This window comes from Rosa rugosa, chromosome 6, assembly GCF_958449725.1.
Source record: "Rosa rugosa chromosome 6, drRosRugo1.1, whole genome shotgun sequence".
NCBI lineage: Eukaryota > Viridiplantae > Streptophyta > Magnoliopsida > Rosales > Rosaceae > Rosa > Rosa rugosa.
Genome location: NC_084825.1, coordinates 41,929,267 through 41,955,495, shown reverse-complemented (window position 1 = coordinate 41,955,495; position 26,229 = coordinate 41,929,267). Strand labels below are relative to the sequence as shown.

At 38.1% G+C, this 26,229-nt stretch overlaps 1 protein-coding gene across 2 annotated transcripts; it reads left to right on the top strand.

Annotated features, from left to right (window-relative positions):
• The first annotated feature begins 13,657 nt into the window (after positions 1-13,657).
• LOC133717941 (3-hydroxyisobutyryl-CoA hydrolase 1-like) lies at positions 13,658-16,321 on the top strand. Of its 2 annotated transcripts, none has more exons than XM_062144711.1 (2): positions 13,658-14,054; positions 14,777-16,321. In XM_062144711.1, the coding sequence occupies exon 2, from the start codon at positions 14,793-14,795 to the stop codon at positions 15,972-15,974; it is 1,182 nt and encodes a 393-aa protein (XP_062000695.1). In that variant the 5' UTR covers positions 13,658-14,054; positions 14,777-14,792; the 3' UTR covers positions 15,975-16,321. The 2 variants fall into 2 exon arrangements, with proteins under 2 accessions (XP_062000695.1, XP_062000694.1); XM_062144710.1 differs by having other exon boundaries at positions 13,660-14,054; positions 14,682-16,321.
• The last annotated feature ends 9,908 nt before the right edge of the window (positions 16,322-26,229 follow it).

Sequence of the window (26,229 nt, the reverse complement as noted above, 5' to 3'; positions counted from 1 at the left end):
GCCACTTCCGACGCATCTGGATCATTGATGGAGCCTTCAAGGTTCAAGACAGTACTCACGGCCGCTTTGTTTTTTCCTTTGATCTGAAACGTGATCGAAATAAGGTTTTACAGGGAGGGCCGTGGTATTTTAACAAAGCTCCGGTTCTGCTACAGCATTATGATGGCATGGATGATCCTCTTGTCATCCCCATGAATCTGCTCTTTTTTTGGGTCAAAATCACAGGTATCCCTCCAGCCCTAGAAGAGAAAAAGATTATCATGAATGTTGCTTCTGTTGCGGGTAAGTATTTGGATTTTGATCAAAGACTGTATGACAATAAGAATCAAATTAGGGTTCATGTAGCTCATGCTATTTCCCATCCATTCTTCTTGAAACGGACTCTCAAGATCATCCCTGGAGTGGTGAAAGAGATTACCTTTTTTTATGAAAATTTGCATGGAATATGCAAAGATTGCCATCTCCTGTGTCATGAACAGGACGTTTGCCCTACTGTTGATGCCCAGGCTATGCATAACACCACTACCCAATCGGAGACATCAGGGAAGTCGCTCACATCCCATTTTCCAGGTTTGTCTGATCTTTGTTTCCAGAATGGATCGTTCCGCTTTCAAGGCCTGCAAACACCGCTACTGCCTCCAGTAGTGCGTAACCTATTTGGCACTTCTGCTATAAACAAGCACCGCAAGCCTATTGTTGTGCGTAGTGAAAACCTAAGGCCTGCTGAGGAAGGAAATGCCCTAGCCTTAGTTCCTGTGGACGTGGAACCATCCACTGTGAAAAGAAATAGGCCTGCATCACCGTATACGTCCCCAAAGAAACTGAAATTTCTGTTTCATGATGGTGAGACTGCTGCTAGCTCCGCTATACTGCCTAAGAAACTGAAAGTTCCAGAGTTCCACACCAAATTCTCTGCTAAATCACTGGGTCTCATTGCAGCCCCGGGGGGTGTCTTAGTTCCTAAGGAAGGATCACTCCCTAAGGAGTCTCTGCAGCTCGTCAAAGTGGAATCAAAGAAGAAAAGAGGCCGGCCTTTGGGCTCGAAAAACAAGAACTCTTCAAAGGGTAAGAAGATTGCAACTGAAGAGGTGCTTAGCATGCTTTGCCCTGGAAAACCTCCTAGCCCTAGTGTTAAGGGCAAGGAAAAAAAATTTAGTTTTTTCTTTTGAACTAAGCCTATTTACTTGTCATTGTAACATAGTTTCTAGGCTTTTTTAATAAGTGAGCATGGGTACCGTCAAATGATCGGACCTAATCTATGTATCGCTGTGGTTTTCACCACAAACTCTTTTTCTACCCAGAGATGGTAGAGGGAGGATATGTAATGGTTCTTTCTGACCTGAGAAAATATTAATATATCGACATGATATTCTTCAAAAAAAAAAAAAAAAAAAAAGGAGCGATAACCATTTTATATGATAACACTAATAAAACATGGTTGCATTATATAATTCCCATTTGTATAAAATTAGGAGTGTAACTATCAAAATGTGTAGGTACAGATTGTAATCGAAAAAAAATGTGTAGGTACAGATTCTTGTAACCAACCGCCTTGTGTGTATAATACTAAAATGGCCGGTACTCACAAAATTGGGTAATCAACACCATTGCAAATGGTCTGTATTGAATTATTGATAAAATAGACACAAATCGTCGGTGTGAAAACCCAATTGTCACCCCCTTTCGATACAATTATTGTGGGGTTGGTATGCTTTGATCTCGTGACATATACCCAAAGACTCACCAATAAACTTTAGTGATTTAGAATTGTGGGTCCTACCGTCTCCAATGGTGACTAAATCATTTTTTATAACTTATTTTGTTTCACACCATTGTTAACAATGATGACTTTAGAAATTTCATATTAAAAAATAATAATAATTCAAATATGAAATCTCATGTGGATGACGAAGTGGTGTTAGCTTAGTGGTTAGAGCATTTACTACTTAAGATCGATGTCTTTCCTTGCTTTAATATTACAAAACCTAGTTGTAATGTACTCTGTGGAAATGTCAGGAACCCAATAACAACGTTGTTGATATTATATCCCCATTCATGTCTTGTATTTAGCACATGTTCGTGTATCTAGGTCTCATGCATCCCTCTTGTCAAAAAAAAAAAAAGGTCTCATGCATCCCCCCATTCTTCACCAGATCGAAACTAATTGATGAACTATAAATAAGGCCACTATTGGTCAATATGGAAATTAGGATAGCGTGCGGACCAAGTTGCCTACGATGATCTTGCTTGATGGTAATTCAAAATTCCAGTGATATATGAACTTTTTTATCCTTATTTTAATTCTGACTTTTGTTTTGTTTTTTTTTATTATTATTGTGAAAATTTTGATTTCTTAGTTAAAGGGTGACGTAAGAGTATCAAGATAAATATTAGATGTTTCTTTAGTGCCAATAATTGTGACCCTTCTAAGATTGTTCCCACTCAAAGTTGTCTCAAATGTCTATATTCTTTTAGTACTTGTAGGGGTCGTTTGGTATGCAGCATTATTCTGAGTGACTATTATTAATACTTGGGTGGGTTTTCCCCTTAGTGGTCTTACACAGTACTAATTTGAGCCATGTTTGGAGAGGTAGGATTAGGTAATTAAGGTGGCTCTAAGAAGCCAAATAGAACATGATTTCAAGAACCCAGTATTGAAATTCTAATATAAAGAATTCATGGACCAAAAGGAACAAAAATTGAATATTGATTGAAATTATGATATTGCGCAATCCATGGTGATACCCAATACCTAATTCTGCAAAATTCCAAATACATTCAACTTCATCCATGAAAAAGTCATAATCTATGCAATTGAGTATAAGAAGTCGCTATTTATCCATGCACATCTGAAGCCTGTTAATCATGAGTTTGCATATGGTGTAAGCTTTGCATCTGCAATACCCAATATTGCAAAACTTCAAATAAATTTAATATTGAAATTAAATAGGTGTAATAAGCAAGTGGGGTGAACAAAGAAAATAGTAAGGTGGGCAATAGCCACATCCCACATAATATTGGTGAGAATATGAATTCCACACGGAAAAATAGGAACCTTGTGTATATAAGGATTTTGGTCACTCTAACCATTGTTATTTAGTTTTAATTGATTGTGACGCCCGGATTTGGGTTAATCCATGTGTAAATGTCTCGTGATTACATGGGCCTTATGTCACCCAATTATGTTCGGAAAAGTGCAGAGTCGATGTGGTCAGAGTAAATATGCTAAATAAATGATACTAATAAAACATGATTGCATTATATAATTCCCATTTGTATAAAATTAGGAGCAATAACCATTTTATATGATAGCACTAATAAAACATGGTTGCATTATAAAATTCCCATTTGTATAAAATTAGGAGTGTAACCATTTTATTAGAAAGACTACTCTATCAAAATGTGTAGGTACAGATTGTAATCGAAAAAAAATGTGTAGGTACAGATTCTTGTAACCAGCCGCCTTGTGTGTATAATACTAAAATGGCCGGTACTCACAAAATTGGGTAATCAACACCATTGCAAATGTTCTGTATTGAATTATTGATAAAGAGTCCCGTTCCCCTGGTCAACTACTGACCAGGGATTATTTGCTAAACTACCGTTCGATTGAAATCGGACGGTTGACAGATCTCATCTCTTAAAAATCTAGATATCTGTCAACCGTCCGATTTCAATCGAACGGTAGTTGAGCAAATAATCCCTGGTCAGTAGCTGACCAGGGGAACATCAGCGATTGAGAATAGACACCAATCATTGGTGTGAAAACCCAATTGTCACCCTCTTTCGATACTATTATTGTGGGGTTGGTGTGCTTTGACCCCGTGACATAATCACCAATAAACTTCATTGCTTTAGAATTGTGGGTCCTACCGTCGCCAATGGTGACTCAATCATTTTTTAGGGAAAATTTCACAAATTGTCACTCAACTATGACTCATTCGACACTTTGGTCACTCAAGTTTCAAATATATCACTTTGGTCACTCAACTATTACACTGTCAATCACTTTAGTCACCCAAGGAGTATTTTTTTTTATGAAAAAAATTAACAAAGTGACTAAAGTGATTGACAGTGTAATAGTTGATTGACCAAAGTGATATATTTGAAACTTGAGTGACCAAAGTGTCGAATGAGTCATAGTTGAATGACCATTTGTAGAATTCTCCCTTTATAACTTTTTTTTTTTTTCACACCATTGTTAACAATGATGACTTTAGAAATTTCATATTAAAAAAAATAATAATTCAAATATGAAATCATTTCATGTGGATTCAATGCACCCTCTTCAAATCAACAATACCAACTAGTTGAATATAAAAATTTCTGCATGCATAAAACTATCTAGAAGTTGATATACGTTAAATATGATCTCTCTCTCTAAACATATATGGTTCAATGAGATACAAATACTGTATATGATGTCTTTCCTTGCTTTAATATTACAAAACCTAGTTGTAATGTACTCTCTGGAAATGTCAGGAAACGTTGTTATTGGGTGTTGATATTATATCCCCATTCATGTCTTGTATTTAGCACATGTTCTTGTATCTAGGTCTCATGCATCCCCCCATTCTTCACCAGATCGAAACTAATTGATGAACTATACATAAGGCCACTATTGGTCAATATGGAAATTAGGATAGCGTGCGGACCAAGTTGCCTACGATGATCTTGCTTGATGGTAATTCAAAATTCCAGTGATATATGAACTTTTTTATCCTTATTTTAATTCTGACTTTTGTTTTGTTTTTTTTTATTATTATTGTGAAAATTTTGATTTCTTAGTTAAAGGGTGACGTAAGAGTGTCAAGATAAATATTAGATGTTTCTTTAGTGCCAATAATTGTGACCCTTCTAAGATTGTTCCCACTCAAAGTTGTCTCAAATGTCTATATTCTTTTAGTACTTGTAGGGGTCGTTTGGTATGCAGCATTATTCTGAGTGACTATTATTAATACTTGGGTGGGTTTTCCCCTTAGTGGTCTTACACAGTACTAATTTGAGCCATGTTTGGAGAGGTAGGATTAGGTAATTAAGGTGGCTCTAAGAAGCCAAATAGAACATGATTTCAAGAACCCAGTATTGAAATTCTAATATAAAGAATTCATGGACCAAAAGGAACAAAAATTGAATATTGATTGAAATTATGATATTGCGCAATCCATGGTGATACCCAATACCTAATTCTGCAAAATTCCAAATACATTCAACTTCATCCATGAAAAAGTCATAATCTATGCAATTGAGTATAAGAAGTCGCTATTTATCCATGCACATCTGAAGCCTGTTAATCATGAGTTTGCATATGGTGTAAGCTTTGCATCTGCAATACCCAATATTGCAAAACTTCAAATAAATTTAATATTGAAATTAAATAGGTGTAATAAGCAAGTGGGGTGAACAAAGAAAATAGTAAGGTGGGCAATAGCCACATCCCACATAATATTGGTGAGAATATGAATTCCACACGGAAAAATAGGAACCTTGTGTATATAAGGATTTTGGTCACTCTAACCATTGTTATTTAGTTTTAATTGATTGTGATGCCCGGATTTGGGTTAATCCATGTGTAAATGTCTCGTGATTACATGGGCCTTATGTCACCCAATTATGTTCGGAAAAGTGCAGAGTCGATGTGTTCAGAGTAAATATGCTAAATAAATGATACTAATAAAACATGATTGCATTATATAATTCCCATTTGTATAAAATTAGGAGCAATAACCATTTTATATGATAGCACTAATAAAACATGGTTGCATTATAAAATTCCCATTTGTATAAAATTAGGAGCGATAACCATTTTATATGATAACACTAATAAAACATGGTTGCATTATATAATTCCCATTTGTATAAAATTAGGAGTGTAACCATTTTATTAGAAAGACTACTCTATCAAAATGTGTAGGTACAGATTGTAATCGAAAAAAAATGTGTAGGTACAGATTCTTGTAACCAGCCGCCTTGTGTGTATAATACTAAAATGGCCGGTACTCACAAAATTGGGTAATCAACACCATTGCAAATGTTCTGTATTGAATTATTGATAAAGAGTCCCGTTCCCCTGGTCAACTACTGACCAGGGATTATTTGCTAAACTACCGTTCGATTGAAATCGGACGGTTGACAGATCTCATCTCTTAAAAATCTAGATATCTGTCAACCGTCCGATTTCAATCGAACGGTAGTTGAGCAAATAATCCCTGGTCAGTAGCTGACCAGGGGAACATCAGCGATTGAGAATAGACACCAATCATTGGTGTGAAAACCCAATTGTCACCCCCTTTCGATACTATTATTGTGGGGTTGGTGTGCTTTGACCCCGTGACATAATCACCAATAAACTTCATTGCTTTAGAATTGTGGGTCCTACCGTCGCCAATGGTGACTCAATTATTTTTTAGGGAAAATTTCACAAATTGTCACTCAACTATGACTCATTCGACACTTTGGTCACTCAAGTTTCAAATATATCACTTTGGTCACTCAACTATTACACTGTCAATCACTTTAGTCACCCAAGGAGTATTTTTTTTTATGAAAAAAATTAACAAAGTGACTAAAGTGATTGACAGTGTAATAGTTGATTGACCAAAGTGATATATTTGAAACTTGAGTGACCAAAGTGTCGAATGAGTCATAGTTGAGTGACCATTTGTAGAATTCTCCCTTTATAACTTTTTTTTTTTTTCACACCATTGTTAACAATGATGACTTTAGAAATTTCATATTAAAAAAAATAATAATTCAAATATGAAATCATTTCATGTGGATTCAATGCACCCTCTTCAAATCAACAATACCAACTAGTTGAATATAAAAATTTCTGCATGCATAAAACTATCTAGAAGTTGATATACGTTAAATATGATCTCTCTCTCTAAACATATATGGTTCAATGAGATACAAATACTGTATATGATGTCTTTCCTTGCTTTAATATTACAAAACCTAGTTGTAATGTACTCTCTGGAAATGTCAGGAAACGTTGTTATTGGGTGTTGATATTATATCCCCATTCATGTCTTGTATTTAGCACATGTTCTTGTATCTAGGTCTCATGCATCCCCCCATTCTTCACCAGATCGAAACTAATTGATGAACTATAAATAAGGCCACTATTGGTCAATATGGAAATTAGGATAGCGTGCGGACCAAGTTGCCTACGATGATCTTGCTTGATGGTGATAACTTTTTTTTTCTTTTGGAAAATTACATTCCAGTGCTATATGAACTTTTTGATCCTTATTTTAATTCTGACTTCTTTTTTTTATTGTGAAAATTTTGATTTCTTAGTTAAAGGGTAGGGAAAAATTCACCAACGGTGTCTGGACACTTAGGGGACTTTCAGAATGATACCTGAACTTACAAAGTTATCAATGTGATACCTGGACTCATTTTTTCGTATCAACGTCGTACCTATGACCAATTTCCGTAACGGCTCCGTGACGGAAATTGGCTGTAGTTATCACATTGATACGAAAAAATGAGTCCAGGTATCACATTGATAACTTTGTAAGTTTAGGTATCATTCTGAAAGTCCCTAAGTGTCCAGACACCGTTGGTGAATTTTTCCCAATTTTGCACGTGCGATGCACGTGAGTCATTTAATGAAGACAAAATAACCGATTTACCCTCAAATTCTTTCTTTCTTTTCTTTTCTTTTTTTCTTTATTCTTCTTTCTTTCTTTCTTCTTCTTCTTTTCTGGTTTCTTCTTCCCCTGATTTGAATCTTGATGATTCAAATCATCTTGCTCGTCCGATTCCCACCGCCGATCGCCGATCAAACACCGCCGCTGCGTCTCAATCCACATTCATGCACCACAAATGTTTCTGGTTCCCCCAACTTCAAATCCTATAGCAAATTGAAATTGTGCATTGAGGCTTCACCGCTCCCTAAGTGTCCAGACACCGTTGGTGAATTTTTCCCTAAAGGGTAACATAAGAGTATCAAGATATATTTCCCTTGTAATTAGATGTTTCTTTAGTGCCAATAATTGTGACCCTTCTAAGATTGTTCCCACTCAAAGTTGTCTCAAATGTCTATATTCTTTCAGTACTTGTAGGGGTCGTTTGGTATGCAGCATTATTCTGAGCGACTATTATTAATACTTGGGTGGGTTTCCCCTTAGTGGTCTTACACAGTACTAAGAAGCCAAATAGAACATGATTTCAAGAACCCAGTATCAAAATCTTGCTTGAAATTCTAATATAAAGAATTCATGGACCAAAAGGAACAAAAATTGAATATTGATTGAAATTATGATATTGCGTAATCCATGGTGATACCCAATACCCAATTCTGCAAAATTCCAAATACATTCAACTTCATCCATGAAAAAGTCATAATCTATGCAATTGAGTATAAGAAGTCGCTATTTATCCATGCACATCTGAAGCCTGTTAATCATGAGTTTGCATATGGTACAAGCTTTGCATCTGCAGAAGTTTGGTATGCGATACCCAATATTGCAAAACTTCAAATTCATTGAAAATTTGCTTACTCATTAATTGCATAAATACCCAACTCATACCAACAAAATTAAGCAAATACCCAAGAGTCCAATTCAAATTTTGCTTGTACTTGAGCGCTGCATGCAATACCCCATATCCAAATTCACTCTTGAGTCTTGAGAGCAAAAGCGAATAGCGATGAGGGAATAAAGGAGAGATGAGGAAGGAAGAAAAGTGATGAAAATGCAACGAACTGACGACCACTACTGAGCGAACAAGAGTGAAGAAGAGCGAAAGCAAGAGAGTGTTGCGACATAAAAAAGGGAAAAATGCACTAACAGTGTCAGGACACTGTGAGGACTGTCAAAATGATACATGAACTTACAAAGTTATCAATGTGATACCTGGACTCATTTTTTCGTATCAACATCGTACCTACGACCAAATTCCGTCACGGAACCGTTAAATTTAAGGATAAAATTGTCTTTTTACACATTTTTATTAAAAAAAAAAAAACAGAAGAAATTTCTTATGTCTTCTCTCTCTCCTCTCACTCTCCTTCTCTCCTCGCCAACACCACCGCAACCAACACCAGACCACACCAGTCGATCAGTTCAACCAACACCACCGCCGCGTCCATCGAGCCCATTTCCTTTCTCGATCTCTGGCGAAACCCTTTTTATTCCTCACGGTCCTCTTCTTCTTCACCCTCGTCCTCTTCAGCAATGGGCAACCTAACCCCCTGTATCCTCGTTTTCCAGACCTTCGTCGGCATCGTCGGCCTCTGACTTCACTCTCAATTCTCTGGCCTACAATTGCCTCTGATTGAACCCAAAATCCCCGGCTTAGCTCAGAGGGACGACCAATTCAGTGATGGGGCTTCACCCATTTACACTCTCTCTTCGCCCAATGGGTTTTGGTCCAAGCATCGCGACGATGTCAGCTACAATCAGCTCCAGAAGGTACTCAAATTGATTGGAAATTATTGAATATATGCTTGCCCAATGGGTTTGAGATTGGTATAGATCACTTTTGTGTGCTGTGTTTCGTTTGATGAGTTTTATGGGTGATTTGAGTTTGAATTGGATCTTATAATTTGATGGAGGGGTTGTTGAGTTTCTGTATGTGTGGTTGTTCATGTCGGGAATGACAGAGGTGGTGTTGCATGTCGGGAATGACGAAGAGGTTGTTCATGTGGTTGTTGATGGTGTGGAGGTGGTGTTGCATGTCGGGAGTGACGGAGAATGGCGGGGTGGGATTGGAGTTGTGATTTGAGAGTGGAGGGCTGGCGGGGTCTGAGTTTCTGATCAATGGTGTATACAAGGGGGTCGGAGGAGAGAACGAGAGTGGTGGTGGCTAAGCCGTCGGCGGCGGTGGCGGGGGTGAACTTGGACGAGCAGTTCGACAAGCGGAGTAGGGTGAGAGGTGTCTGTTGTGATTCACCGTGGCCGTAATCGCTTAAGACGGCGCCAGTGTTCTTCAAGGCCATGACGTAGCCGGAATGGCCAGCTACTGAGATGATTTGAATCTTGATGATTCAAATCAGGGGAAGAACTCCGAAGAAGAAACCAAAAAAGAAGAAGAAGAAAGAAAGAAATAAATAAAGAAAGAAAGAAAAAGGAAATAAATAAAGAAAGAAAGAAAAAAAACTTTTGAGGGTAAATCGGTCTTTTTGTCTTCATTAAGTGACTCACGTGCGTGGCACGTGCAAAATTTAACGGTTCCGTGACGGAATTTGGTCGTAGGTACGATGTTGATACGAAAAAATGAGTCCAGGTATCACATTGATAACTTTGTAAGTTCAGGTATCATTTTGACAGTCCTCACAGTGTCCAGACACTGTTGGTGCATTTTTCCCCATAAAAAATGGAGTACTCAAGTTAACAGGCTGAAAAGGAAAAGGTGATACCTAGTACCAGTTAGTTTTGTACCCCTTGCTACCAAACACAGCCCAAATCAATTAACACCTCCTATTTCACATTAGTCCATCTAGTCCTGGCAACAAATGTACACACAAAGTTATATTCTACGCCAATGAGGGTTGGCAGGGATGGCAAGGCGCTGGCTTAAGTGGAAACCCACCTAAGTTCAAGCCTCAATATTTACAAGTCCGTCTCTGGTAGGTTGGTGAGTCCCTAGATCCTGCGCGACCCGTGTGATTTTAGTGAATGTTTCAGATTCCTGAGAGTCTGGGTCATCACGAAATCCGACTGTCAGATATTTGCTAGCTTTTAAGGTGAAAAACCTTGGCCTGTAGGCAGTGGCGGACGCAGAAATTTTTGTGAGTGGGGGCAAAAAAAAATGTTGAACAAACAAATATAAAATGCTACAATGAATGAAACATAATTTTTCAATCTTTCAACATTGATAATATTTTCAATGATTACATATTCTAACTTCCTAACAGATAAACTAATTTTAAATCAATATATTTCTTGACACATATTTTATTTCTATCTATTTACCATAAAGTACACTTACTATATTTCCTAGCAAAACAAAAAAATGAAAATACAAAATCATCATGCATTAAAAAGAAACCCACTGTTACCTATGAGGCTATGATAGAGCTCAGACTCCTGACCTCTCAAATGAGAGACCAAAGCCTTACCACCCCACCTTATTACAATTTAATGTTAGTGATCATCATGTAGTTATTAAAAAAAAAGAAGTTAAAACTGATTAATTATGAAATAATGCACCTGTGAAACACTTATAAAGTAGAAATATAAAATTAAGAAGAGAAAGACTTGCAGACTTGCAGACAAGACAAGCCAAATGGTTGCATCCATTTACACGTGTAAGTTTCCTTAGTTTAATTGCATTGGTGTGAGGCAGCAGATTACACAATAGTCAAGTCATGGGGCAGCATATTCCTCTTCTTCTGGGGGCAAAACCGATGAACATAGTATATATATATGAAGCTGTTGAGCAAATGAAAAAAATTCACTGGGGGCAGCAGCCCCCACTCGTCCCAACGTGCGTCCGCCAGTGCCTGTAGGGTGTGACTGCTCTCACGTGCATGGTAATTAGCGCTGGACCCAAATGTTAGTTGGGTTTCTGCGAGCAGCGAGCTACGGGCGACGGGTGAATACATGATCATGTATTAAGTTGGTGGACTGCCTTCCCCGTCCAATTAAAAAAAAAAAAAAGGTATACTAATATTTAACAAATCACCTCTCTAGCACTGTAAGGGGGTGTTTGTTTCACCGGACTATCACTCCCGACCTTAATTTCTACAAGAGTCCTGGACTCTTTTAACTTGGGTTATGCTATAGTAAGCCATGAATCTTGTTTGGCACTGTCTAGGACTAAGGAGCAGCAAGAAAGAACACAGAAGCAACTAATGAATCATATGCACAATCATCCATGAATCACAACAAAATTGGGTCTGTCTCAACAATAGAAGCAAGCCATGAATCATATGCACAATCCTCACAATTCACAGAACAATTCTGAATCTCATAAATGAAGCAAAAGCAAGCAAATCAAACACAAATTGCAAAACCCTCTCCTATACCTGGAATTGAATTGGTTCTATCTCCAACTCTTCAATTCTTGCAGCCAACAACCAAATATCAATTGGGTCTTTCCCAGACCTCCCAAAACTCAACGATTCATGGCAAATAAATTTCTGCAAAATCCTCCTTCACTCATCACTTTGGGCTTAATGGGTACCCGTCATCTCTGAATCTCTGTGTTTTGGCTGGCAGAAAACTGAGGGGATTGGAGGGGAGAGTGAAAAATTGAACCTGCAGAAGAGATGGAAGGAGACCCAAGCGAACAGTAGCAGAGAAAACCACGAAGCTGAAGTGAAGAGTTGAAGAGCGAGATTTTGGCTTCCACAGTCCGATGGTTTTTGACATCGCTGTGGAAGAAGGTGAGAGCAGGTTTTTGGGGACTCTGGAGTCTCATTAATTGAGTCCCAGTTGTTGCCAAACACGGGATGATGTCTGTTGGACTAGATAAGCCAGTCCAGTCCCGTCCAATCCCACGAAACAAACACGGCCTAAAGGTTTTTCTGATACAATTAGGTGCGAATTCTTAATCCAAAAAATTTTGGTTTTCATAAGGCTGAACCGCCCACTTATTATCTACTATAGAGGTCGAGTGAATATAATTGACGTTTGCTCCATCTGTAGTCAATAGACTTCATTTTATTTTGGTAATTAGTCAATGAAGTAATCCTCCCAACTTCAATTTTAATTAATTATTTTGTGTAAAATTGGATCCATGTCATATTGTTTGAATGTCTCGTGCTCAATATATAGTCAACTAACTAGCAAAATTCTAGGGTGGTTAGTTTGTATTTGATAGATCCAGGCGCACACCTTCTTAGACTGATACGCACCTTCTCTAGAAAGTTATTTGATCAGTACTACTACAGTAGTACTATAATCCATTTTGGAGGGCAAAATCTTTATATGGTATATGAACTATCACGAAATGCATTTTTTGGTACCCACAAATTTTTAGGGAGTCTAGTGGTACCTGTATTATCCCTCCGTTAGCCATTTTAGTACTTCCGTTATTTATTCCGTTAAAATATGGGTAAAATCGTAAAACACTTATTTTTCATATTTCTTTTACAAATTTTTGATTAAACTAAATTAAAATAAATTAGACTAGGTTAAAAGAAAGACATAGAATTAAATTTAGTGAATATCTAGATTTACCTACCATCTCTATTGATTAATCATATTAATTGTTCGAGAAAAAAGTTATGTCTAAATTAATATATATTAAATTTTCATAAAATTAAAAAAACTAAACAAAAATAAAAGTACTTAATTTAATTGACCCAAGTATCCCGATAACAGTGAAGAATAAATTGGGTATTTTTTTTTTTATGTGTCAAAATGTTTTTTAATTATAGATATTCAATATATTAAATTCTATAATTCTAAATATGAATGAAAAGACTATTTTACCCTTGCTATTTTTACTCACATGAGTGTCACATGACCGCCATGTAGGCATTTTTAACGGAATAATGGACGGAGGTACTATAAGGGCTAACGGAGGGATAGTACAGGTGTCACTGGACTCCCTGAAAATTTGTAGGTACCAAAAAGTGTATTTCGTGATAATTCGGGTACAATATGAGGATTTTACCCTTTCACATTTCCAGTACAATCGTATTTTCTATGGCTTCTTTCATCAACTCGGATCAAGATGATCAAATTTTGATACAAACAGAACTTGTTTGCGAGGATATATTGACACTAAACAGGCCTCGGCAACTGAACGCTCTCTCCTTCAAAATAATATTTGATCAGTACTAACTACTAAGATTAGGCAAACCCAAACGGGTGCGGAACCCGTAACAAATTACTGAATAAGCTTCCTTCTTCCTCCAATAGAGCCATCATGGCAGAACTGAAAAAACCCAAAAGCTTTCTTCTTCCTCCACCATACTCAAAAACTGGGTTGTTGATACATTAGCCCATCTCTTCTCCTCACCGCAAGTCCGTAGCACGAAAAGGGAGATTCGGAGCTCACTCGCTCTCTTCAATTTACAGCGAAAATCACATCCTTGAAGCTTTTGCAACCACTAATTTCAACTCTTTCCAGCCAGAAACTCTCTTCCGCAGGTAAAGCTAATCACTCTTTAACTTTTTATTATGTTCTGAACTTCTGATTCTATCGGGGTTTCACTGGAATTGTCATTTGCAATTGAGAGAAATGTGCTTCATGAAATGCATATCTAAACATATACCTTGATTTCATTGAAACTTCTCTGATAATAAAAAGTTAATGGGTACTTCTTCTTTTTTTTCATTGATTTTGAATTTTGATAGATAAGCTGAAAAGAGGAAGGATGTTTTATTTTTATTTATTTATTTATGAAAGAGACCAATTCCAGTTATGAGGTTTTTCAGGGTAGTTCTTCGTTTGATTTGGGTAATTGTGTTGTTAGTTGTAGTTTTTCCTTTCTTTATTCAAGCTGTTGGGTATCCGTGGATTAGTAATTTTCGAGTGCATCCTAGTTCTTTAGTGCATTTTAGCAAAGGTAACAATGAAGAAGCAGTGTTATGGTTACAAGTTAGTTTCAGAATCTCTGTGTTATGGGCATCTGGTGCATGAACTTTCAGTAGTTTGACATGTTTTTGGAGTGTTGGTTTAATGTATTTGGTTATAATTATCACTCCGTTGAATTCTTAGTTTGTGGCCCAATGCGATTGGTCTTTGAAGTAGATCTTCTGGTTTTGAATTTTCAGATTAGCAAGCCTGAAGTTTGGGAGAAAGTCCCTGATTGGTCTTTACTGATTCAGTACTACTATAGTAATACTATACTCCATTTTCACATTTCCAGCACAATCATATTTTCTATGGCTTCTTTCATCAACTCGGATGAAGATGATCAAATTTTGATACAACAGAACTTGTTTGCGAGGATGTTGACACTAAACAGGCCTCGGCAACTGAACGCTCTCTCCTTCGAAATGCTCTCTCAGCTGTCCCAACTATTCCAAGCCTATGAGGACGATGCCAATGTCAAGTTGATTATTCTCAAAGGCAAAGGAAGAGCATTTTGTGCCGGCGGTGATGTGGCGGTGGTGGCTCGTCATCTTTTCAAAGGCAACTGGAGATTTGGTGCCCAACAAGGTAAGAGAGTGTATACCTTAGGCTACTTGATAGCAACAAACACTACGCCCCAGGTTTCAGTGCTCAATGGAATTGTCATGGGAGGTGGCGCCGGAGTTTCTATACACGGTAGGTTTCGTGTAGCAACTGAGAACTCGGTGTTTGCTTTGCCGGAAACAGCTCTCGGGCTGTTTCCAGATTTAGGTGCCTCTTCTTTTTTGTCAAGGCTTCCTGGATTCTTTGGAGAATATCTTGGTCTTACTGGTGCTAGATTGGACGGTCCTGAAATGCTCGCTTGTGGTTTAGCAACTCATTTTGTTCCCTCAGCCAAATTGGCCTCATTAGAAGAAGCTCTAGCATCGAAAATTGCTTCAACAAATATATCAAGCGGTGACCTTGCTGATAATATTTCAGCTATTATTAATCAATACTCGATGCAACCAGCTATAAAAGAAAAAAGTGCTTGCTACAAAATGGATGTTATTGATGAGTGCTTTTCTAAGAGATCAGTGGAGGAAATATTAAGTGCTCTTGAGAAGGAGCTAGCTACTATTGGTCTAAATGGTTGTGAATGGTTGTCTTCATCGATTGAATCCCTGAAGAAGGCGTCGCCGATAAGTTTGAAGATTACATTGAGATCAATTCGAGAAGGAAGGATGCAAGGAGTTGGCGAGTGCCTTGTTCGTGAGTACAGAATGGTTTGCCATGTTGTGAGAGGAGAAATCAGCAAGGACTTCAGGGAGGGTTGTAGAGCTATATTGTTGGATAAGGATAAGAACCCAAAATGGGAGCCTTGTAAGTTGGAACTCATCACTGACGAGATGGTTGATCACTACTTCTCGAAGTTGGATGGTGATGAAGAATTGGAAGAGTTAAAGCTGCCTGAAAGATCCAATTTGTATGGTATTGCCATTGCCAAGCTTTAACTGATGATCGCTTGTGATGCTATTCTACACTAAAAACAGCTTGAATTACCATTCATCGATTCTTGTGTGTTAAAAGTCTGCGTAGAGTATTTACCTTGTTTCTTGAAGCGTAAACTACTTCAAATTCTAGATTATCCCCTATGAGAATCCAACTATGGAAATTCGATTGATTTTCCTTCAAGAAAGAAAAAAAATCTATATTGACTGGTAAATTGCAATGTAAAGTAGGTCAAAGATAGCAAGCTTAATTGCTTGATTGAATAATAGACAACACAGTTTGTTATTTTCATAGAGTTTGTTCATTCTTTGATTATTGGTGATCACATGAAAATAAGATATTTTTGTTTTGTGATTGTAACACTAGCTATACGTAGGGTTTGGAATATCAGTTGCTATTCTGTTTACAACAAATCCAATTTTTGTTCATCACGTGAACCTTGTACGAGATTTTACTAGCTAGCTTGATGCATCAAGCTCAAGTAAAATCTCATACCATATGTACATGTGATGATTGATATGAGACTTCTACAATTTTTTACCCCTTTCTTATTGAACCCCTTATGTATATGAAGATCACCACCTATTTAAAATGGTCGTCTATAGCCTCTTTGTAAAAATAAAAAATGAAATGTGAGATGAGTGAACTAATACAATAAATGAAAAGAGCAAATACTTTTTAGTTTTTACAGTGTAAACGTCCTTCTGGGTGGCTCAAGGTGAATCTCGACGGCGCTTTTGATAGTAATACCAAGATGGGAGGTGTTGGAATCATTTTTCGTGATTCAGAGGGGGTAGTTGTGGGTGGCTCACGTTGCGCGGGTTGGAGCAGTCCAATCACCTGAGGTAGTTGAGGCACTTGTAGGCAGGGCAGCTTGTTCATGGGCTGTTTGAGCACAATCAGTCGCCTGTTGTTAGAGTCACTGCTTATTTGATAGGAGCATAATTATGCGACGATAATAATGTTATTTTTCATATTTATTTTGTTAATTTAATTTATTTTCTATTTATTTTAGTTAATTTTATGTGTATTAGGTTTTCCGAAGCAAAGAAAGAAATAAGAGCAAAAGGAAGGAAATATGTGCAATTGATGGAGAATTTTGGACTCTTGATGAATCAAGGAAAGTTAAGGCAACATGGAGATAAAGATTTCAGCAATTTAATTCTTTTGGCAGCTCTAATTGGATAGAATGATGTCAACGAATCCTAAATTAATCAGAACATTCACCAATGAGCTTTCCGTTGAAACCTTAGGATAAACAGAATAAAAACTCTCCTTGGACATTCAAGAAACCTACCATCTCACATACGAAGAAGCATAGACACACAAGAAATGGAGGTTGGGCTAAGCACGGTGTCAGGAATTGTGGTGGCTGCGTTCAACAACTAAGCCCAATGCATGCCATTGATTCTGCCTGGACTTGAGTCACTGTCGACCCCTCCTTCATCTGGTGGTGGAGGTGTTGTGAGTTGGTGGTGACGTGGCGGTCCCCGACACGAACAGAGAGAGAGAGAGAGAGATTAGGGTTTTCTTCCTTTAAACACTAGTCGACGCGAAATGTCTACTTTGCCCTTTCAATAAATCTCGAAAAACTTCTGTAGACCGTGGATTATTCGTATGAACTCCAATTTTAGTATGCCGCGCATCCACAAACTCAATTTAACGTCCTCTACAACTTTTTAGAAGGGAGTTTTCTCAAAAAGTGAACGAAATAAAAAGTCAACTTTTAACACCCGAAAAAGTATCGAAACGAAGGTAAAAATGAAGATAATTGTCGTTTACCGTCCAAAAGACTAGTAAACTGGTAAACTTGGGTACATGGTATAACAATCTCCCCACCTTATAAAAATTTCATCCCCGAAATTTCATATTGTTAAAGAAGGAATGGGGCACACGTATAAATCCGAAACAACATTCGAGAAAGAGGATAATGTGTCGATCTCGTGGAAGAGGTGACAATCACACATTGGATAGGAAAGTAAGTCTACTCAAGACCAAAGAAAGTGTTGCTTCTTAAGTAAAGAGAGTAAGAGTTAGTCGACTAAAAATGGATGACAAACATCGAAAATGGATTGGCTTTCATGCTGAAATGCTGAAACTTGGCCTAAAGTCTGGTCTCAAGGTGTTCTATTTGATTTCTATCTCCCTAGGCGATAGATCTACCTTCTATACCTGCACATGTCCCACTATTGGATGAATCGTCATATGTATCACTATATCTGTTAAAGGCCCACTATTAATTAATTTCAATCAATTAATTAATCTTATCTCTTATCAATCAATTAATTTCGTTTCATTTGCTGAATATTCCTTAAAGACAACTCTGACAATAGTCTCAATTAGGAGAAGATCTTGCGTGGGGCACCCGTAGGGACACGTGGTGGGGGGCCAATCACTGCCCAGCAGGGGGGTGTTTTGGGTATTTCACTTCAGAGAACAGGGGCAGTTTCGGAAGAGATAGAAAATTTCCTTTGTTTTGATTGGGTGGCCGTAAGGCCACGTGGTGGGGAAACCCCCACCTAAGTATTTGCCCTCATTTAGAGTGCTAAATTCATGTTCGCACCCCCTTTAGAGCACTATTTAAGTATTTATTTAGTTCTTCTACCCATTTCCAATAGCGGTGTGTCATTATGACAATGCTACTTTGTTAATAATGTCTTTTACTTATGTCATAATATAGAAAAAGTAAATATTTACTTTTGTTACGGGTGTATAATTATTAGGGAAAATTTTGCAAACAGTACACCAAGTAAAGGCCAGTAATAAAACTAGTACATAAATTTTCAAAACAATCATTTTGGTACACGGACTCCCTAGCCCGACCCACTTTGTAGACACACAGTTACTAACGTCGTTTCAAGCTATGCCATTAACTCTACAATGGAGGGTAGAATTGGGTTTTAACTCCAAAATCCTTTGATATTTAAGGGTTGCGGTCCCCAATAGTCAAAGCATTTCTCTCTCCCTTATCCCTTCGTCTGCTACAAGCTTTGAGAACTCAAAAACTTCTGAAACAGTGTGGGCAAAGGGAATCATAATAAAGTCAGAGGATCCAATACGGATTTTATACCAGAAAGAGGGTGAAAAGTTATGGCAAACTACTTCAGATATTTTCGGTTTGATGGGGATCCACCGAAACATGGAGGTATGGTATTAAAGTATTGCCTTTTATAGAGCTTGTTATCTTTCCATGCTTTTGTCCTCATTTATGGGTTTTCTGTTGAAAGTGGTCCAAACAATTGGATGTTTGTTTATCCAAGTCAAAGATTGACTTTAGGGTTTGTGGGTACTGTTTGTTCATGTTTTTTTTTTTGTCCGTTTGTGCTTTCATTTAAAAACGTTCCTTTTTTGTCAGTCAAATTTGTTGGATCTGGTTGGGAGTTCGAAAATATGTGTGATTTTTGTTTCTGGGTTGGTGGCTGGGAAATAGAGTTGAAGTAAATGAACTGCAGATTTAGGGTTTAAATTGTTCTTCCAAATAAGGTGAAAACAGTGGAGTCATTTAATAGCTCAGTTCCTTAATGAAAACAGTAAACGTGAAAGGAAAAAAAAAATTTAACTAAAAAACAGGAAAATCGAACATAAATGACAACAGTAAACGTGAAAGGGAAAAAGCTTGGTGCGGTTCTTATACTGAAGATTCGGCTTCTGTTCTGAACCGAACCGAATGAAAAGCAAAAAGCCCCGAGGAACCGAAATACACACACCTGTCGTTCTCAATTACACTTAAACCTAAACAATTAAAGATTGTCAGAGAGAGTGGGTGAAACCGTGAAAGCAATGTTTCTTTTTTGTTTTTTAAGAGAAGTGTTCTATTGGATTTCGAGTTAGAGCAAGTGCACCCGTAGTCAAGAAAAGGCAAAGTCGAGAAGTCAAGAATTCGACCAGTCAAGTTACTATTCACTGCCACTGGACTTAGGTTTGCACCCGTTTTTTTCTTGCCCGGTCAATACTGTTCACTTTTCACTGTTCATTTCACTGCTTTAAATTCACTGTTCATTTTACTGCTTTAAATTTTACTGTTCATCGGAATTTTAAACATTTTTTTTAAAATAAAATATATTTAATGATAATAATGGATAATTGTGTGCTTTGAATTTAGCTTGTATTATGTTTATTATGTGCTATGATTTTGAATATAAGGTGTGTGCTTTAATATGTGGAATTTCCAAATACAACTTTTATTTCATTAAATTATCACTTACATAAATGAAAAATTAGGAAAAAGTACAATACAATTAAAAACATGCATACTAACCTAATTATTCAAATCATAATCGTCATCCTCTCTAGAAATCCAATTTGTGTTTGAAGGCTCATCATTAGGGTTAGGGTTGGTGGACTCACCCGTAGAGAAAGGTGAAAATTGTGGTTGTGTAGGATATCCCCCGGGGTAAGGTGGTTGCGGATAGTATCCACCGGGGTAAGGGGGTTGTGGGAATCCACCGGTTAAGGGAGGTGGTGGGAATCCACCGGTTAAGCGAGGTTGTAGGAATGCATCGGGGTAAGGTGGTTGTGGGTATGCACCGGGGTAAGGAGGTTGTGGGTATGCACCACCAAAATTTGGTTGTGGGAATGCACCACCAAAATTGGGTTGCGGATAGTATCCACCCATAGAAGGTGGCGGCTGCTCGTCAAGATCTTCTTTCTCCGCTATCTTCTTTTGTTTTCTTGACCAATAACGCTTTTTATTTGGCGTCATTTTACTTGTATCAATCTCCATAATACGCTCTTCCCTCTCTTTAATACACTCTTCCATCTCTTTAATTCGATCTTGCCTTTCTTGAAATAGGAGTTGCTCTTTTCGCATTTCGATTTGCAAGAGGATACATGCTCTTTTCTCTTCCTCTTGGAGACTTCGAGCGAATTCGTCATCGAGTTTTTTCTTGCCCTTCGTTGCCTCTATTTGGTTGTTCGCTATACTCTCGAGACTGCTTGAGTAAGGACTTCCTTCTTTCGCTGCCTTCTTGGCTTTCCGGATTGCTTCTTTCGCAGCCTTCCTTCCTTGAGGCCTCACATTAGGATCTGCAGTTTCACCTGCAATTACCTCATCTACATCCATGTCCAAGTTGATGGGGGAATTTTCAGCAATTGGTTGTGTGTGCGTATGTTGACTTCCTACATTTGATGTTCCTCCGGATGTATGGCTAGGGATGTCTTTAAATTGTGCAAAGCCCTCCACAACAGCGTAACTATCAAAACTCTGAAACAGGTGTCTTTTGGTCTTCCCTTTTTTCTTCATCCCGTTATGCCACAATTTCTGTGCTTCATCTTGCTACGTAATTAAAAAAATTAATAAAAAATGCAATTAGTACAAATATAAACATCGTTGTAATTACATCATTATTTATCAACTAATTATCTTAATTATAAAGAAAAACAATTACTACAATTAAAACGATATTATAATTACTACATTATTTATCAAGACATATTTTACTATAATGTATCTGTGCTTAAATGATTTATCAAAAAATATAAAGGTCATAATTTTAATAAGAATGTATTTTTACCGTTTTACAACAAAAATCAATAAGTACAAATATAAACATCGTTGTAATTACATCATTATTTATCAACTAATTATCTTAATTGTAACAAAAAGCAATTACTACAATTAAAATGATATTATAATTATACATTATTTATCATGTAATATTTTACTATAATGTATCAACAAATTAAATGATTTATCAAAAAATACATACCTCATCAACCGCATTCGAACCGCTCTTGTACCATTTTTTCGCTTGCCTTAATGCACAATGCCACTCAAAGAGTTCAACCTTCAAAATTTTCCACCTTCCCTGCAAAGATTGGCTTGATCGGCTCTTGGGCCAATTTGCGTCAAAGTGTCGCTTCACGCGCAACTATAAGTCGTTTTTTTTCTGATTTGTGCCCACAGCCGGACATTGGCTTACAACTTTCCAAGACTTGCACAATTGAACATCTTCCTCATCCGTCCATCTCCTTTTATCTTGGGTATCTTCACTTTGATCTCCCTCTTGTCCGGCCACTGAACGTGTGTTTCCCATTTGTTCGGCCATAGTGGATAATGAAAAATATGGATGATGAGAGCTATATGAAGAGGAGGAATGTGTAACTATGAACTCTAGTATTTTGGGTGTGAGATGTTAGAAAAAATTGTAGGTATTTATAGAGAAATTTTTGTATGATTTTTAGAATTTTTTACATATTTTTTTCTGCCCGTTTTCTTACCATTACATACAATTACATTCATATTAATTCCTAGCTGTCAGATCCATTTTTACTGTTGATTTCTAAAGCCCAGATTTGTTGACCGTTGGGTTCAAATTCCCAAAGCAGCCAACGGCTAGTTGCCACGTGCACTGCTGCTCCTCCATCAACGCCATTAATTGTCGCTACGCGACAAAAAACTGCGCCACACGCTTTTCATTCGCTCTGCGTCTTCCGTGCGTTCCACGCAGTCTTCCGGCGCGTCTCTCTCCACGCGTCAGTGGGTGACGTCACCCATGTGGGTTCCTCGAGCCGAGCTGGCAGCTAGGCAGACTGGGTCATGGAATTAGTCACGGGCTTGCCCATTTTTATGGCTTTGGGCATGGAAGGGCAAGACTTGCCCGGTCAAGGTTGGGCCGGTGGAAACCATTTTTCTGCATAGCCCGGCAGCCACATCAACATTCCTTCTTTTTGCCCGGGCAATCCAACACCGGTGGACTTGCTCTTAAGGGACGCAGGCAAAGTCATGCAGCAACTGTAGACAAAAAAAAAAAATGTGGCATGGGAATCTTCTGAAGTGAGAGTGGGAGACAAAAAAAAAAAATGAGGCATGGTAATTCTTATCCGGTGAGAGTGGGAGACAAAAGAAAAAGTTATGGGAGATAGTGAGAGTGGGAGACAAAAGAAAGATTCATTTTCTTTTTTTAATCATAACTCCCCTATCTCTCTCTTAGCCGAAAGTATGTTCTTCTTCCTCTCTTCTTCTCCTCCTCCTTCACTTCTTCAGAAAAACCCAGACACTTATGGTTTGACACTTACAGTGATCTGAATTTATGTTGAATTTTGGTGTGTATCGTTATGCATAGCAGCTTATAGTCAATTGATGGTTGAATTTGACAGGTGAAAATCTGTTTACTGTCCGAATTCATCATGGGGGTAGATTTTATAGCAATGGTGGAGTTAATAGGCAGTACAGGGGGGGTGAGGTCGTATATGCGGACGGTGTTGACCCCGATAAAGTCAGTGTTACGGGTTTCAACTACTGGGCTAACGATCTTGGGTATCAGATGGGTCCAATTATGTATTGGTATAGGATCCCAGGAAGTGAGGCTGGCACTGGGTACCTACCCGTAGTGACTGAGAATGATGCTATGGATATGCTCCAATTTGTTCCATCAAGAGATAGGGTTTTTGACAGGACCCGCCCCGGATTTCACCCTGAAATCCGAAGAGGCCCTGCGGGGTCCATTTTAGAAGAAATTCTACCAAAAATTTGACAGAACTTCCCCTAAAAATGGACAACCCAAAACCTGTAGAAAAACATCCACACTTCTAAATCATCCATCCTTATTCTCCTGGATTCACCCTGCTCCCTATATCACAACATCTCACATCTCTCATTTCATAAACAATTCTGAATTTAAGAATATTAATCTCATAGGTTATCAGAGCAATCTAATGTACAGGCGAACAAGAGAATAGAAAGCAAGATAAATGACCGATGCTTTTATAATGCGAAAGCTATGACAGCTATGCCTCAACCCCAAGTACGCTCGACCTCAAGCTAAACTGGCCTGCAAACTGGGCATTTAAAACCGAAGGGCCCAGGGGAAAACATTTAAAATCCGTTAGAGTGAGTGGACGAAAAATAAGTAATTTCGAATGAATAAGTAAAACTTAATGATTTCCCAAGTTATTCTCTAAAATCTCGCATGCAGTAACAATCTTGAAAAATACTTTTAATCATCATCTTTACTGCAATCTAATCGCGTAGAAATAAAACATCTTGAAATCTCTTAAAATCTCATCCTCAATCCTTATAAAAACATCCTTTTCAAGAGGCTTGCTTGATAACTCGAAAGGACTGCTGTCTAGTCATCTCATGTCATCTGGGAGGGACTGCCACCCAGATGACGCATCGGAAGGGACTGCCAACCGGAATAGGAGGCGGTGGTAGAAGGGACTGCCAACTAACCACAGGTAGTAGACGGGACTGCCACCCAGATAACGCATCGGAAGGGACTGCCAACCGGAATAGGAGGCGGTGGATAGAAGGGACTGCCAACTAACCATCTCATGCCATTTGGGAGGGACTGCCACCCAAATGACGCATCGGAAGGGACTACCAACCGGAATATAGTCTGGAAGGGACTGCCAACCAAATTATTACCTAGAAGGGACTGCCAACTAGGTAATATGCGCATGCGCCGTAAATAGCCTCCTCAATAAACTGAATAGCCTCCTTAATAAACTGGAAACAGCCTCTTACAATTACCTGCTTTCGGAAATAAACTCGATAATACTTCAATAAATCATTAATAATCCACTGAAAGCATAACTCAGGATTATCCCGCTAACTCATACCTCAATATCTCAATAAATCCTCGAAAGCATAAATCAAATACTCTGTAAATCAATAAATGCTTTCGGAAAGAAAACTCAATCTTACTTCAAGGCTGAAAAGCTCAAAACTCAATAAATCTCGATAATTCAACTATGCTCAAATATTTGCTATATCCTTTGTAACGCCCCAAGCTGCACCTCACCAGCTTAAGCACGTCACAGTGCCGCGAGTCTCTAAAACGTAAACCGAACGCTCAATTTACATCCTAGAGAACCGCTAGGCATTTTGTTTGAAAACTTTTTGTAAAAACACAGCGGAAGCTACAAATATTTTTGAGGTGAAAAACTTGAGTTGCTGAAATCTATTTCATTCGTCCAGAACTTGGATAAAGGCTCACCCAAGGTTTGAATTTCACTTGAAGAGAATTCAACTAAATGATGACACGAGACTAGATAACATCAGGTTCGAGAAATAGAATTTAGAATAAGGTCCACACGGTAATTTACCGAACTTGTTCTGCACACCCAGCTCCATCCGCTATTGTCCCGTCACCAGTGCACAGTACCTGCATCCATACTGTTGTAGGGGTGAGCTTTCGTCCTCGCTGCTCAACAGGAACTCTACCTCAACTAGACTTAAAACCAATAAACAAATATTTGGGCTGCCCAGTATGAAAACATATTTAAACCAAATATTTAAAAGAACGACAAACTTTAATGTTTTTCAACTTGAAAACCGATGCATGATGCTTAAATAAATACGGCGCCAAATCCAAGTATTACCTGATGGCCGGTCCCATAGACCCACTACACGACCTTACCTCAAATTAATTTATCACCAGGTAAGCGTAGCGAGAGCGTCCACTACCTAGCTACACACACGTACCGGGCCCGTCACTACAATCGGAATACCCGGACGACCGGCGTAACTAACCCTCCGGAGGTTAAGGGGATCGAACCCAAGGAAGTCAGAGCCACCCTTCGCTCTCAAGCCATCACACATTTTCTCACAGATTGGTTAGTATGCATTGCATTTTACATAACCAACCCATACCACTTATCATGCATCACATTAATAAAATATAAAAGAAAATCACCAACCGAGGAGAGTCCTGAATCCCTACCTGGATTCCGATGCTTTCTCTCACGTACTCCGAGAGTCGCGAACCTTCCGTTCCTCGGGTAACTGGAGTCCTAGATTCCGACATTTCGACCGTTAATAACCCATTGAACAATTATATGAAATATCGACGATTAATAAATCGTCCAACCAACCTTTCCTGGTTTGACCAGGATTGACCACAGTTTGACCAACCTTTGACCAATCACCACAAATTCGATAATTATCCCAATTACCGAATATTTTATCATTTTTAGATTTTTCACCAATCATAACCATATCAAGATGTTTCTCAAGTCAACACAGTTTCCTTTTCAATTAGGTGCACCCTGAAAATTACTAAGGGCACCCAACATTAAACTTGAACCATGATTAGCATTCTATTTAATGGTGTAACTTTCAGCATCCAGATCCCATGATAAACAAAACCATGATTATGCCATATTGAAAATACCATGGCATACCCTGGAAAATTTCCTTGACCAATAGTCAAACAAAAGGGAATCACCACGTACAATTCAACCTCACATGTCTAATTAACAATCAAGCTTGATCACCTTTAATTCCAATCAGAAAGCAACAACCCAATCTAGACA